Source organism: Oratosquilla oratoria, chromosome 4, assembly GCF_046742065.1.
Source record: "Oratosquilla oratoria isolate Oo_2021 chromosome 4, ASM4674206v1, whole genome shotgun sequence".
In the NCBI taxonomy this organism is placed as follows: Eukaryota; Metazoa; Arthropoda; class Malacostraca; order Stomatopoda; family Squillidae; genus Oratosquilla; species Oratosquilla oratoria.
In genome coordinates, this window is record NC_134780.1 from 24,321,111 (window position 1) to 24,337,422 (window position 16,312).

The following is a 16,312-nucleotide window of genomic DNA, read 5'->3' on the forward strand; positions in this document are numbered from 1 at the left end:
CGAGGTACATAGAAGTGAAGACTGATTTTTTTAACATATGATGATTGGAATAGTAATGAACAATGTTGGTAGGGAGAGATGCAGGGATGACCCATCATCCAGGAGGAGACAAGAGGGAGGGAGATGGGTGAATAGGAGTGGAGTATGTGGGGATGGAATGTGTGGGAATGGATTTTATGCCTTTGGTTTTTGGCTACCTCCCTTGTATGGGGGAGACGACGACTTTGGTATACATAAATACACATCAAACATCCCATTTTTTCTTTTCCTCTTTTTACTTCTTAGTGGTCCAAGATGCATGGATGACTCGTCATCCATGAGGAGACAAGATGAGAGGGGGAGGGGGGGAATGGGTGGGTGTGGAATTATGCCTTTTGGCTTTGGCTACCTCCCTTGTATGGGAGAAAAAGCAGTTATATGTATATACTCCTCAGTGGTGCAAGATCACATGTATAAAAGCACTGGGAAACTTGTCCATAACTATGTAAAAACCTTATCCCACCAAGAACATCAAACTACTTCTTCAAAAATTGGCCACTGCTGTGAAGGATAAACAAGAAAAACAACTCCAAAATTTGCATATTTTTATTCTATTTTTTTCACTTGTTTTTGAAGTTGCTTAATACAAAAGAAAACTTGTATTCCTTGCAGCATTGTATCCACAGCTGTTGCCATGAGGGAGGGTGAGGGTGAGGGGAAGAGGTGGGGAGGCCACCCAAGGTAAACAAACCAAGTAATGATAGACAAGCACACCAATTTACACAATTTTTACAAACTTTCCTTTTTTGACTTTTTTTTTTCCTTTTTTGTTTTTTTTTTTACAGCAACTCTACAACCCAGAATGCCATGCTCAACACAGTCCTCTGGTTGGAGTCGGTTTTCATTAAATTTCACTTTTTTTTTTATCATTATAATTAAGGTTCTTAGCCTTTTACAGTCTTATATACATTTTTTTTTACATTTTTTCCATTTATCTACAACAAATTATCAACGATAAAGTTAAATATTGCGGACAATGGGAAGAGAAGAAGAGGAGAATGACCTAAGACAATGGATTCCGTAACTTGGCTTCCATTACCTTGTGTACAAACATCAGACAAAGTGTTATATGGGATTATGTCATGATGAGACACGAGTATTAATAGAATCCTACATAATGGGACAGCCTATTTGGTTTGTCTATCAATTTGAAGTCAATCTCTTCCATCTCCACCCAAATACAGTTAAGGGTCTTAGAATATTTAATGTCGTTTCATCTAAAATTCATTAACAAAGGGTAGAAATGGACAAGAAATCTAAACTTCAACTGAACCTTTTTTCTTGAGTAACAATTTCATGTACACAAATCACATGACCAACTGACAACCAATCTGTGCCACCTTTGCACCCTTCGAGGGTGTCGATGGAAGCAGGATCTGTCGCTAATGACCACCAGCCATCAAAGGTCTAAATTAAGTCACTCACTGGTTAGACATATTCATTCATTTGCTCGAGTTCACTTGCATGCTCTTACTACCTGACTATAAATAAGCTTTGGTGTCAGTTTTTTTTCCTTTCTTTATGATACCTATTGAATGCCACAGTACAACAATGCATCATCAAGTGGGAAAGTGGGGACAATGATTGGTAAAAGTTACATTATAAGTAGCAATGATATCAAAGGAGACTACAATAAACAAATGTAAAAAATCAAAAGCAATGGCACAGAAAAGGAGTCCAATGTAAACGAGCTGAACTCAACTCAAGCCTGAATCCCAAAAATGCTGGGCAGGAATATTTCAAGCCTCAACAATCACACCTACACAGTATTAAAATGTGAGCATCTTCAATGCAGTGTACTACTAGGAAGAAAGATGAACAAGAACCCCACCCAAAGGATTGACGAGCTGCTGCTATGTCTAACATTTTTTTTTTTCTTTTTTTTAACTATTATTATTTGCAATGTTACACACTGCAGCCCTTCAAGGTTCTGGTGGGATGAGAGAATGGTCTTGCCAGGACCAATTGAATTGGAGGGGGGACGGGGGTAGGGGGGTCAAACAGTATTTACTTTATCTTTAACATCTACCGGATACTGATGCATCTTTTATTACTAAGGAGACATACTGTGGTCACAGAAATAACCGTGGAATAGGTAAGACTAAAATTTCAACAACTCTTCCCAGGGAATGTAGACATAGGTATAAAATTAACAAAAGTTCAGTCATAGTCCTTTTCAAGGGGTTGATACAAGAGGGGACGGTAACCAGTCAATTCACACACTACTTTGTTGAAAACAGAGCACCCTGTGATAAATCAATCACCCGTCAACAGTCCCGGAGCTTATGTGACCTACGTGAAGAACCTTGAGGGGCTGACAATTATATTCCCGTGGCACTGCTGGATCCTCCCACCTGGCTGTATCCAATGATATGCAAGAATAAGGCTACACCATCAATACTCTCACTAAGATTGGACTAAGTCATAACCTTGAGAACTTAACTGATCACGACTTTGGGAGCTAAAATCTGCATACCTGGAGTTCAGTCCCCGAATGCTAATTACTAGTAACCCAGCAACTAAAATTAACCAAATACTTTGATTTATCTTTATTAAATGAGCAGATTCAACACCAAAATCATGGTGTCACAATGTAATAAAAACAAATGCCATATTTCCCTTTCCTGAACTTAAACGTTTTACACAAACAAGAACTTGACAATTTTTTTCCCAGCTTGTGGCTCCTTAACATGTCCTCAAATTGAAATGGAACTTCAAGAATTTGTCTCACAAGCCCAATTACGAGGGGGGAACACGTTACTTAAAAGTACGGAACAGGTCTTGCACTGGTCATTAATCAAACGTGTCCTAAAGCCATGGTCAACAACTTGCCAATAAATCTACCCTAACTTGAAAATGGCGATTTAAAAAAAAAAATCTCCCGAGCTCCACACTTGCAGATAATTTTTAGTTTTAGTTTTCTAATCCAGTGCTAGATATTACATAGTAAACACAATCCTGTCACCCAGAAAGTACTATGCCTTTGATCTCTGATATGATAGTCTTATACTTTAATACTGCAATGGCAGAGGCCCTTATGGATGATGTTTCAACACGAACTCTTTCTGGTTTCACGGTTAAACTATACTCTTCTCCAACAGAACTGCTACCAGGCCCATAGAGACAAAATTATTACAATTGAAGCAAAACCTACCTTCCCTTATGACCACATCCTTCTGCTCACCCTTTCGAACTGTTCAAGATTTGCTTGAGGGGAAGAAAAGGAACAAGGGTATTTTTGCATTTCCCTCCCATGACACCAACAAGCAAACTAGAAATCAAACCCTCATCAATATAGAATCTCTTAGTTGTATAGGAGTATGTTCATGGCACAATCAAGAAGACACAGTGTTTATTGGACATACACTTTCAAGTCTAATAGGATTCAATTGTGCAAACCATTTTCATTGTCAGTAACTTGTTTGTCATGCATAGATCACATTCCCTAATTCGTTTCCCTCTATTTCCTCTATAACTTCCACCCAGAAAGTCCTCTCTGTCATGATGGTTACTGTAAGAGGTGGGAGGAAGGCAGAGGATGAGGAGACAGGACAACTAGAGAGGAGCTAGTGTCTGCAGGAACATCAGACCACCATCCCTACCTACAAAGCGGTTAAAGCCCCAGTGGCTGCATTATAATGACACTTCTTGGCAAAACAATCACTGCATTTAACAGCTAAGAAATTCAATAAATGACTATTACCTACAACTCTACCTTCGACCTTCCTATGCAGCAACAGCATACTACATCAATCGTGTTTTTGCTAAAAAGTGCCTATAATGGCTATCCACGGCCTAACCCGAGTTTAGATGGGTAGCCTGAAGTTCCCAAGCTCCCAGTGGTGCCCAAATGCAAAACCTTGTCTTCACAGGAAAAGCAACTATGACATACAGAAAGGTCTGCTACAGGAGACATATAACAATATTCAAGTGTTTATCACTTGATTGCTTATTTATCCCTTTTATTCTTGTGGGATCACAGACTTGAACACAGCCTTATAGTTGAGGTAAAATGACGAAAAATCCATTCAGTAATGTCAGCGCATTCAATACTTGAGAAAAATCAAATCAAGTACCAGCATCAGGCATACACACAACCCCAGTGTGAGGCACTATCAGGCACGCATACGATCTCTCAATCTGACAACAATCCTTTATGGGGAGGGGCAGGGGACAGAGACTCACATAAAAACACACACACAGTCTTGGTGTATGACAATTACTAAACTTTTCATAGAAAAGTGAGTGTGCATATTGTGTGAACGTGTTGAGTGTGCATGTGTGTCTTGCGTGTGTGTGTGTCTTGCGCGTGTGTGTCTTGCGTGTATGTGTGTGTGTGTGTGTGTGTGTGTCTTGTGTGTGTGTGTGTGTGTGTGTCTTGCGTGTGTCTTATGTGCATGTGCGTGTCTTATGTGCATGTGCGTGTCTTGCGTGTGTATCTTACGTGCATGTGTGTGTCTTAAGTGCATGTGTGTGTGTCTTGCGTGTGTGTGTGTGTGTCTTGCATGTGTCTTACATGTGTGTCTCTTGCTTGTGTGTGTCTTGTGCGTGTCTCTTGTGTGTGTGTCTTGTGTGTGTGTCTTGCGTGTGTGTCTTGCATGTGTGTGTGTGTGCCGCCTTGCATGCGTCTTGTCTGGATGTGTGTGAGACTGCCCATTCCTACTCCTTCCACTTGGTATATTATAGTGTTCCACATGCCTGGGCACGAGCTTCAGTAGGAAATATTGGCCTTGATGCTTACACCCATTCATTCAGTCATACAATAATGGCAGACATCTTAGTAATACCTCCTCCTAGTAACTTTGTCTTCTTAAATCTAAATACCAACTACAACTGCAAAATGTTAGCAATACATAGGCAATGGTTATCAAACTAGCAATGCACAAGTTGCCAAAGCCACAGCAAGATGGAACCCACTTATTTGCAATTATGGGGGTGAAGCAGCAGCAGCAAATTATTCCCATGATGAGTCCCACTACCGTATCCCCTGAATGCTGCCAATGTTTCCATAGCAGCACCTACAAATGAGGGTGTTCTGGAGAGAAGAAGCACTGCCCGACTTACTACAGTGAGTGCTTGAGTACCAGTGCTCATGCCACGTAGTGAAGACTGTGCCAGTGTGCAAGAATCCCACCATCACAACCCTGCTACTTTGCTTCATACCTGACAACCACTACATCTGGGCTGGTTAAGTTGTGCATCAGGCTCAGACCAAAACAAAACTACACTAAAATATGCTTCACAAGAAGAGAAGAAAAAGAAAAAGAGAGATAGAGATGGATTGAGACAGAGGGGGGAAAAAAAAGTAATGAAAAGAAAAAAATATATATATATATAAAAAGTTATTACCTTGGGTGGCCTCTTGGGGAAAACATTATGAACACCATTAATCCATACATTCTTATTTCAGCAATACTGGGTTACAATGTGGTGGGGGAGGGGGGAAAAAGAAAAGTAAAAATAAAAAAATAAAATAAAACCACATAGGACCATTTGCCAAAGCTTCTCATGCACATGACTGCTCAGCCAAGGGACCCGAGCTTATATGTCTCTATACACAACATAGGGCTTCAGGGTAAAGTCTTAACCCCGACACAAAGGCACCTCAAGTCCAGGACACGACAGCTGTGGAAGGTGTGGTGTTAGCATATATATTTTGGGAGGAGCTGCTGCATGCTAGACTGACCTGCCCTTCACTTGTTGGTGCTCTCCAACAACAAGCTCATCCGTCCTCTTACTGCTGTAGACTAATCTTCAGATTTATTTATTTGCTTCGGCTACAGCCACTCTAGTGCTGTGGCAAGCCCAGTTCTACAGACCTTGCTAGCATGGAACCATCCATCTACCCTCACTCTTTCCAACCACAGAGCAGAACAGCATTCTTTCTTTTACCTGCTTGTCACCAGCAACTATTTTGGCTGTAATGGATCTCCCATCATGATCATGTTACTCTTTAATCAGATTTACATTACTAATGGTAAATATCAGATGTCATGATGGCCAAATCTGGATGCCAGATGGAAAGTAGTCTACCACCTGACTTATGCATTCCCTATCTGTTGCTGCTCAGGCTGTGTGGTTGGCGCAGAAACTACATTACGGGTAACCTTGAAGCCCTTTGTCCCATCAGGTCCCTTGGGCTGCCTCAGCACCACAATACGTGGCTTTGATGTGTCCATGTTCAAGTTCTTCAATTTGCTGATCAGTCTGTCAGGACGCTGGCTTGGGGTGGCACCACACCTGAAAACATAATACATACATATATACATATACCAAAGGCTTTTTCCCCCTTACAAGGGAGGTAGTCAAAAAAACAAAGGCATAAAAACCATTCCCACCCATTCCATCCCAAATACACTCTACTCCTCTCCCTCTTATCTTGGTACTTCTTGGATGACGGGTCATCCCTGCATCTTGTCCACTACCCTGGGTCAGAAGCAGCGACTCAAGACACAGCACATCCACAGCAAGGCCGCTTCATTAAATCTGCAACCCACCCCTCTCCGTCCCCTCATAATACACATAATACACCTCAAAAACCAAGAAATAATTAAAAAATTATCATTCATAATATATGTTAACTGTCTTTGGCTCTCCCTCCAGATCTCTCTGGGAAGAGTCTTTGGTAGCAGGCCAAGCTACCCGATAGTTATTCCTTCCATGCATCCCCATGCCTTTCTCCAAACAAATTACTTTCCCTCAGGCGAGACTACCAGCTCAAAGCTTCCAATCCCATTTAGCATTATGACACTCGGGCCTTTCTTTGGTGTCTTGGGAAACATAAGCTGGTGAAGTTGTTTGACAAAGAATAGCATGGATATCTGTCTCCATTCATAAAAGAATGTTGCGACTCAAGTTTCCTTAGGTATAGCTTGAAGCTACAAGTGCCTGGGAAATGACTGCAACAATTTTTTCAAAAACCTGTGAACACCCTAACACATTGTGCAAAATAAAGGTTGAAGTTATACAACTTACTTCATCCGTGCAATGTTGCATGCTGAGGACTTGCCAGTTTTGTGGTTTGTGATGATGACAAACTCCACTTCATCACCTGGTGACAGGTTGACAGCAGCATCTCTCACCTCTGTCATATGGAAGAACAATTTCTTTCCTTCCTCTGTCTCATAGTTGAGGAACCCATATTGACCTGGAGAAAATTTCAACCATTTTACAAATGCAATCACCAATCAATCCATCTCTCTAGTCTCTCTTGTGTACATATACATACATATACCAATGGCATTTTCCCTCCTACAAGGGTATATAAAAAAAAGAAGAAAAAAAAGTAGGGGTTGGAGGGGCATAAAAACCCTTCTATCCCCACATTCTCCACTCCCATTCATCTCTTGGCTCCTCCTGGACGATGGGTCATCCCTGCATATATATAAATACACAAAAAGGCCCCTTCACCCTCTACCCATTCAAAACCCATCCAAACAATCACTCATTTTTCCTTTAATCTTAGCTCCTGTGAATGTAGGGCCACTCTGTCCTGGCTCCCATCTGCCCAGATCAGAAGCAATCTAGCAAGAAGGGAAGGGAGAGTTCAAGTTTGGAAAAGTGGTGGGTCGAGTGTCAGGTGTGACAAGGGGGCAAGGGAGGGAAGGAGGGGCAGTGCTGAGAAGTGGAGTTTTTGAGGATGATGTGGGGAAACATGAAACTAAGGACTTTACACTTTTTGAGAGTACACACGGTCCTGGCAGCCAGGAAAAAGAAGAGTAAAGGGAGGTTATTTGGACCAACTGTGTAGTTTTGCGAAGAATGAAAACATAGTAGTGTCTTGGGGGAAATGAAAAGTGCCGTGAGAAATAGGCATCTGGGGATGGATGTGCTGAGAAAACTATATGAAGGGCTGATTGTGCTTATGACACTGTACAGGGCAGAAACTTGGAATTTATGGAAAGCAAAAGCAAAAAAATAATAATAATAATAATAATAATAAAAAAGATAAATAAAAAAAATCAATGTTTGAGAATTATGGTAGGTGTTATGAGGATGGATAGAGTGAGAAACAAGGCGAGGAGGAGTGTGGGGGTGGTTGGGGAGCTGGCACATACGGTAGATGAAAGAATACTGGAATGGTTTGGGCACATGACAAGGAAAGATTAGCAAAAAGAGGGAGGAAGGCAGAAGTGGAGAGAATGAACTTCAGGGGGAGATGAAGAATTAGATGGATGGATGGATGGATGGATGAGATGAACACGGCTTCAATTTAAAAAAGGGAACGTTGAGCGGGGAAGAGAGAAACAGGCCCAAGAAAAGTAGAGAATGGTTGCAAATGGATGATAAATTGATGTGGCCCAAAGGAACTTTGTGTCTTCTCTATTTTAGGACGACGTGACAAGAATGGAGGGCCATCCTTGGGTGGCAACTTCATTTTTAAGGGGGGGAGGGGGGGGGGGTTATTGATAAATTCCCTAGTTCCATAATTTTTGTCACCCCTTTCAGAAAACTTACCTTTTACAGTATCAACGGTGGCAATAAGCTTCTTCCGTACAGCTCTGATATTCATAGCTCTTCCACCCTCATCAATCTGGAAAGTGACTTGATCTCCGGGTTGCAGTAGCTCTCGCTTATTCACTACACTTGTGATACCAAACTCATGACAGCTCAGGTTCTCCTCTGTAATTGAATAAAACCAATCCTCAATTAAAATTCTCCCATAAGACTTTACAACTTAACTCAATAAAATGATCCCTCTAAAACTACTACAATCACATTTGTCACCTTTCCCTTTGTAAAGTGGAACTATACACACACTCCTCCACCACTCTCTCCTCCCACTAAACAAGCTCACTAGCTAGTCCACTATAACTGTACCTCCTTTCTTCAGACACTGCATGACACCTACCCAACCCACTTTAACAGCTCCATCATTTTCAAAGCTCCTTGTACTTCATCTCTCAGACATCTTCCATTTTCAGCAAATAATAAAAAATAATAAACAATAAAAATGAGAAAAATACATAAAAATAATGAGTAAATTAGTGGGAAATCCCTAGTCACCTTTTACAATAAAAATAGAAACATGATGGCAGCATTTTTTTTTTTTACAACGAACCACAGGATAGTCACAGAAGTGGTAAAAATTATGTTCAAGGAGGTACCAGTACTACAAAAGTAGTCATTCTTTCGAGTGGTAATTTTAAATGGATAGACAAATTGAACCTCTGTTCACTAGGGACATACCAAAAATGCTCCATAAATTAGAATTTTGTAACCTCTTCTGACCCTAGCACCCCTGTAGTCGATGGAGGCAGTCTAAGACCCCTTAACTCCATTTAACACCTGATTACTAGAAGGATAAATGAAAGTGAAGAAACGTACCACCATGTAATCAACACTTCATAGGACCCCCTAAAACATATTTCAGCACCCTTGGTTAAGAAACACTGCCCTAAAGGACTGACTGCATGTTACCATGTATTCAATACCTTATATTGGTGAGCCTTCCACAGACTAACAATCACCTTCAAATACTATGAGGGTAATTTACTTGCAATCCTTACCTTCTGCTCCCTGGCACACAAGTCCCGAATACTCTTGCTGATCTGGGTTCATGGAGCGCAAGGACCGAATTACAGTTCCCTTCAGAACATCAGACTGAACCTATAGTCAACAAGAAAAAACAAATACATACATACTTGTACATATACCAAGGGCTTTTTCTATCTTACAAGGGAGTTAGCCAAAGTCAAAAACATAAATCGACTCCTACCCATTTCGTCCCAACATACTCCACTCCCATTCACCACTGCTGCCTCTCTCTTTTCTTGGCTCCTCCTGGATGACGGGTCATCCCTGCATCTCGCCCACTGTCCCCCCCCCCCACACACACATACACCAAAGGCTTTTTCCCCCCTCCAAAGGTAGCCAAAAATCAAAGGCATAAAATCCACTCCCACACATTCCATCCCCACATACTCCACTCCCATTCACCCCACTTCCTCCCTCTTATCTTGGCTCCTCCTGGATGACAGGTCATTCCTGTATCTTGCCCACTGCCCTGGATCAGAAGCAGTGTTGCATGACACAGCACATCCACAGCAAGACCAATTCATTAAATTGGCAACCCCCCCCCCCTTCCCATTCCCTCATGCAGAAAAAGAAGACAGAGAAATCCCTTTGGGCTGCATCAAATTATTTTTTTTCACACACACTACCTCACCCCCCATTCCCCACCCACTCCCTTTCATGCATCACAGCATCATCCATATACAACAATTATCTACTCCCTCCTATCTTCTGTTTTCTCCTGTCCTTCCTCAATGCCCCTTTTACCCCATCCATCCATCTCATCCTTGATTGCCCCCTCATGTTCACTCCTACCTCTGCCTTCCACACCTCTTTTACTAATCTTTCTTCACTCATTCTTTCCATGTGTCCATCCCAATACTCTTTCATCAACACTATCTCCCAACTCCCTTTCCATCCCCGTTCTCCTCCTCTCCACTACATTTCTCACTCTACCCAGTGTAGTAACCTCTATCATACTTCTCAGGCCGTCTCAAATTCATTCGAACTCCTACTCTCATATGTTCTATGTTTCTGCCCCATACAGTGCTGGCAGCACAATCACTCCTTCATACAAACTCCTCTTAGCACTCACTTAAATCTATCCAAAAAGCCTTACTTTCCTCTACACTTTCCACTACCAGGCCAGTATTCATTTACAAAAACCAACATCTTCCTTCCCAGCTTCACCTTCATTCACATTAACCTTGAAGAAACCTCCTTCCACTCCACACACTTGCCTATCTCTTCACTTACTAGTACAGCCATCCCTTCTCTCCCTCGTCCTCTTTTCACTTCCGAGATCCTCCCAACTACACTCCCAAATTGAAACTTGCCCCTCCCTTTCAACTTAGTTTCACTCCATGCCAACACATCTTTCTTCTCGCAAACATACTGCTTATCTCTTTCCTTTTACTCTCGTGTGTACCACATCCACACATTAAAAGACCCAAACCTTAGGGAACTGGATGGTAAACTCCCAGACCCTCTTTGCTTTTGCTATTTTTTAGGAATGTCCCCTTTGGGGCTACAGGGAAAAGGATGCCTAGTCCTATCCCTGTTTTGGTGGCAGTATTCTTTTCCCCCACCACAGGGTTAGGCAAAATGAGAAAATGAGTATTCAGTGAAGTAGTACAGGACAGCTACAAGAGTGAGGGACAGCACAACGGAGGGATATTCGCATTATAATAAAGGATCATAATTGCTCTAAGAATAGAGATTCCTCTACCACTAAACAATGTGTGACTTTGGTCCATAGGGACACCCAATATAGACCCTAAAGTATCAGCTGCATGCTACTTAGCAGCTTTTAACCCCAAAATAACATTCAGCCAATACCCCAGACGGGGTGAGATCAGACAACCTCTAGTCAATAATAAAAAGATTGTTGCAAATTATTTCATTACACAAATATATGATACTGTTAATGAAATGCAGTACCAACTACATCTGGTCATTATCATGGTGCTTTAAGATACTGGTCAACATACTTTTGGTGTGGGAAGGGTTCCTTTGGGTAGAAATCGCACATTTTCAGCGGAAACTTTACCGCCAGGGCCTGTGCGTGATGACAAAGTGTATTCCACTTCCTGACCCAATTCGGTATTGGAATCCCCAGTGAAGTTGCTGTCAATGCAATTGCAATTGCAATTAGTGAATAACAATTACCATATCAATATATCACACAGACCCAAACATGTATTACATTACCTTGCAAAAATAAAAAACAGGCAAAACAAAATACACTACCTGAAGTGAAAGAATATTTCCTTGTCATGAGCTAAGGTCTCTATAAAGCCGAAAGTCTCTTTGAGAGCTGCCACAAAACCTTGATGAACAGCACAAGGTGGCCGTCCACCTAGACCACCACTACTACTGCTGTTATTATTTATGTTGTTATTGTTTCCATTGATGAGATTATTTCCACTACCCAGTGAGCTAAGAGAACTGTTACTGTTGCTGCCTTTTAAGTTTGTGTCGCGACCAATTATCTTGAGGTTCATGGCCACCAACTCTTTCGTGCGCTTCACTTGGAATATACTAAACTCCACCTGTGACAAAAGAACTTCAGTCTTAATCATTTAGAGGTGACGTTTATTCCATTGTACACCAAAAGGATTTACCCCACTTATAATTGTGTTTGTGTGTGTGTGTGTGTGCGTGTATTTACCTAGTTGTAACTAGTTTACCTAGTTGTATTTTACGGGAAGGGGAGCTATGCTCGTGGTGTCCCATCTTCATATCTCATTTTATCTAAACTATTTTTAAATTCATGTATTGTTTTTGCACACACTACTTTCTCATCTAACTTGTTCCAACTGTATTACTCTGTGAGGAAAGCTGTTCTTTTTCAGATCTCTTCTATAGCCGTCTTTCTTGATTTTCTTTGTGTCCTCTTGTATTTCTATCATCCCATTTTATTAGGTCCTCTCTATCAATAATTTCTATGCCTTTCATGATTCTGTAAATAGCTATCAAATCTCCTCTCTCTCTTCTATGCTCTAGTGTCTGTAGCTCAAGTTTTGCTAGTCTCTCTTCATATGATAGTTTTGAGAGTGTTGGTGCCAATTTTGTAATTGCTCTTTGTATTCTTTCAGGTGTTTTTTACATTTTTTTGTACTTTGTGACCACATCATTGCTGCATATTCCAATCTTGGTCTTATCACAGTGATTAGTATTTTCTTCACCATTTCTTCATCCAGGTATGTAAATGCCACTTTGATTGTTCTTATTAAATTATAAGTTTCACCAAAAATCTTAGTTTCTCAGGTGACATTATTCATAACAATGACTCCCAGGTCCTTCTCATTTTCAACTTTTTTTTATTCTTTCTTCTCCCAGTTTATATGATCCTGTTACTGTTTTTGCTTTTACCAAATACCATTATACTACACTTTTTAGTGCTGAACTCCATCTCCCACTTCCTACTCCATTCCCAGACTTTATCTAGATCACTCTGTAATGATTCACAATCTTCTTCCGTGTTCACTTTTTTAATAGTTTTGCATCATCCGCAAAGAAGCTTGTATAACTTTCAATTTCTTCATCCATATCATTAATATATATAGCAAACATTATTGGGGCCAGAACTGTTCCTTGTGGAACACCACTTATCACTTCATCCCAATTTGAGTGTTTGTCTCTTATCACTTCATCCCAATTTGAGTGTTTGTCTCTTATCACTCATTTTTCTTTCTTGCAAAAAGTCTTCCATCCAATTTAAGCAGTTTGCCCTGTAGTCGTCCTTCAGTTTCTAATTTCTTAAGCAACTTCTTATGTGGTACTTTGTCAAAAGCTTTTTTTAGGTCTAGAAATGCACAATCAGCCCATCCATCTCTTTCTTGTATTATATCTATTAGCCTTGGATAGAAACATTAAATTGGTGACGCATGATTGTCCTTGTCTGAATCCAAATTGCCTTGGATTTAGCATGTTTTTTTTCTAAATATTTTACCCATCTACTTTTGACAATTCTTTCACAAATTTTTGCTATTGTACTTGTTAGAGAGACTGGTCTATAGTTGGTAGGGTCTTCTTTATTTCCCCCTTTATATATAGGTACTATATTTGCTTTTTTCCAATCTTCTGGAACTTTTCCTTCTTTCAAGGAACTGTTTATTATGCTATGTATTTTGTCTGCCAGTTCATTCCTGCATTCTTTCAAAATCCAGTTTGCTATTACATCTGGTCCATGCAATTTTCTGACATCAATATTACTCAAGTGTTTCATTATTTCATTTGGTTACTTCTATTTCTTTCATAGGGGGGACTTTCTCTTTCCAATCGATCTCTTCCGGTTGTATGTTCTCCCTTGTAAACACCGATTTAAAATGCTTGTTCATAATTTCCGCCATTTCTATTTCCTCTGTATTAAACTCCTCCTTGTCTTAATTTCTCCAAATCTTGTTTGTTTTTCAGTTTGTTGTTTACAAATCTGTAAAATAACTTTGGTTGATCTTTACATTTTTCTATGACTTTTTTTCATATTTTCTCTTTTCCTCTCTGCACACTTGTACATATTCATTTCTATAACAAGTATATATTTTCCATTTTTCAGGTCTTTTGTCTTTCTTCCATTTGGTCCAAGCTTTATCTCTTGTCTTTTAACTCCCTACAACTTTTGTTGTACCAGCACTTTACATATTCTTTTTCTTGTTTTTGTCTTGGGACATACTTTTCCACTCCTTTTTTATAAATTTTTGTCAAAATATTCCATTTCTCTTTCACTGTTGTTTCTTCTTTATATATTCCTTCCCAGTTTTCTTTTTGAAAGAATTCTCTTATTTTATCAAAGTTTGTTTTTTCATACATCATTCTTCCTTTTCTATATTGTTCATTTTTCATGTATTTTTCCTCATTTAGTTCCAGTTCAATCAATATATGGTCACTTTTACTTATTGGTGTTTCATATTCAATCTTTTCCACTATTCTAGGTTCAGATGTAATTATTAGGTCTAGCCTTGATGGTTCTTCATTTCTATACATAGTGTTCTACTGTATCCACTGTGTCATTGTATGGTCAATAATCATCTCGAGTAGAACATTTCCCCATGAGCCGTCTCCACACTTTACTGTCATCTCTTTCCAGCAGACTTCTTTGCAATTAAAGTCGCCCATCGTAACTATTCTTCCTCCATCTTCCATATTTTATTTAATGTTATCCTTGTGTCTTCTAACATACTTTTATGTTCACTCTCTTCCCACGAGGCTGTTTTTGGAGGCACATAATTTATCACAAACTTTCTGCTCTTCTTATCTCGGTCTTCCACTTCGATCATAATCATCTCTATTGTGTTCTTTCCATATGTGACACACCTCACGTTTATATCCTTCTTAGTCAGGAACATAACTCCACCCCCTTGTTTTGTCTGTTTCTAATCCAATAATTATATGCATCATGTCCTACACTGTTGGGTGGTAGTGGACCTTTTAATTTCGTTTCTACAATTCCCAATATGTCCAGTTCTTTTTCCTTCAGATAATCATTTAGCTCATTCAATCCTGTTATTAATCCATCTATATTTGTACAAGACACTTTTAGTTTTCTGCCACTTCCATTGTATTCCGTTTCCCTTTTGTTTTTCTCTAGTATGTCGTATTTCCTTACTTTCATATTCACTACTCTCCAATAGAATTTCTCTTTTTCTGACTCTGTTCTGTTCTCGTTTTTTTCCTTAGCTTCATGTCTTTTCATTTTTTCCTTAGCTTCATGTCTTTTCATTTTTTTCTCCTGTTTCCTCTTTATTCATCTCTCTTTTTATCCATACCTTTTTATATTGTTCACTTGCTACTAGTTTCCCTGTTTTTGCTAAGATATTCTCTGCCGTCGTTTGTGACCTGAATTTAATCTTAATTGGTCTGGTCTTATCTGTACTATACTTTCCGAGTCTATACATCTCTTCAATTTGTTTCATGATTTCAGGTTCATCTTCCTGAACTAATTCTAGTAAACTGCTTACTTTTTCTTTTTCCTCATTGATTCTTGTACTTCCATTTCTCTTCCATTCCTAATATAATTTTACATTTCTTTTTATCTGCTAAGTCTCTTACTATATTCTCCTTCTGTCTCATCATTTTAATAACTGAGTCTTCAGTTTGTTCTTTCATTTGCGGTTTTATTATGTCAGTAAATGCAATTTTAATATTTTCTTGGATTTTTTTCCAACCCTGTGCTTCTTTTGCTATGGCCTCTTTATTGCCTTTATTATTCCTCTTTAATCATTCTCTTCTTTTACTTCATTTAACTGTCTTTTTAATTATTCTATTTCTTTAGTTAAGTTTTTGTTCACCTTCTCTAGTTCTTCCAATTTTTCAACTCTCTGCGCAATCTTTGCTATGTTACCGAACCTATTCTCTCAATGTTCGGTCATTTTTTCAAGTTTTTCCTCTAGTCTTGCTAATCGGGGGAGGTTGGTATTCTTCCCCCCCCCTCATTAAATCCCTGGAAATTATTATCCTCACCTTCCATTGTGCTGCTATTATCTATATTTCTAATATTTACATTTTTGTTAATCCCTTCACCAAAGTCATTGGTCTTTCTCTTGTTTACAAGACGCCTGGCCTCCTGGACCAAGTCCTCCCCTTCCTCATTTCCTTCCATTTCCCTCAGTAATCCCTCCCCTTCTTTTTCCTCACTTTCCCACAACACCACAAGCTTTCCCCTTCCCTGTAAATACAATAAGGTACTTCCTTTGCATTGAGATCCACAAAAATTTCACTTTTTCTTCAGAACTCCAATCTTCGCCGTCCATCCAACGAA

At 39.6% G+C, this 16,312-nt stretch overlaps 1 protein-coding gene across 4 annotated transcripts in view; it reads right to left on the minus strand.

The window, feature by feature from the left end:
* Window positions 1-571: 571 nt before the first annotated feature.
* Window positions 572-16,312, minus strand: part of Unr (cold shock domain-containing Unr) — a 59,428-nt gene continuing 43,687 nt past the window's right edge. For all 4 annotated transcript variants that reach the window (XM_076183670.1, XM_076183669.1, XM_076183668.1 and 1 more), the window contains exons 11-16: window positions 11,803-12,104; window positions 11,544-11,679; window positions 9,549-9,648; window positions 8,497-8,661; window positions 7,015-7,186; window positions 572-6,279 (exon numbers count right to left, since the gene is read on the minus strand). In XM_076183670.1, coding sequence (XP_076039785.1) covers window positions 6,081-6,279; window positions 7,015-7,186; window positions 8,497-8,661; window positions 9,549-9,648; window positions 11,544-11,679; window positions 11,803-12,104 — 1,074 coding nt within the window. In that variant the 3' untranslated portion in view covers window positions 572-6,080. The remainder of the gene's footprint in view (window positions 6,280-7,014; window positions 7,187-8,496; window positions 8,662-9,548; window positions 9,649-11,543; window positions 11,680-11,802; window positions 12,105-16,312) is intronic.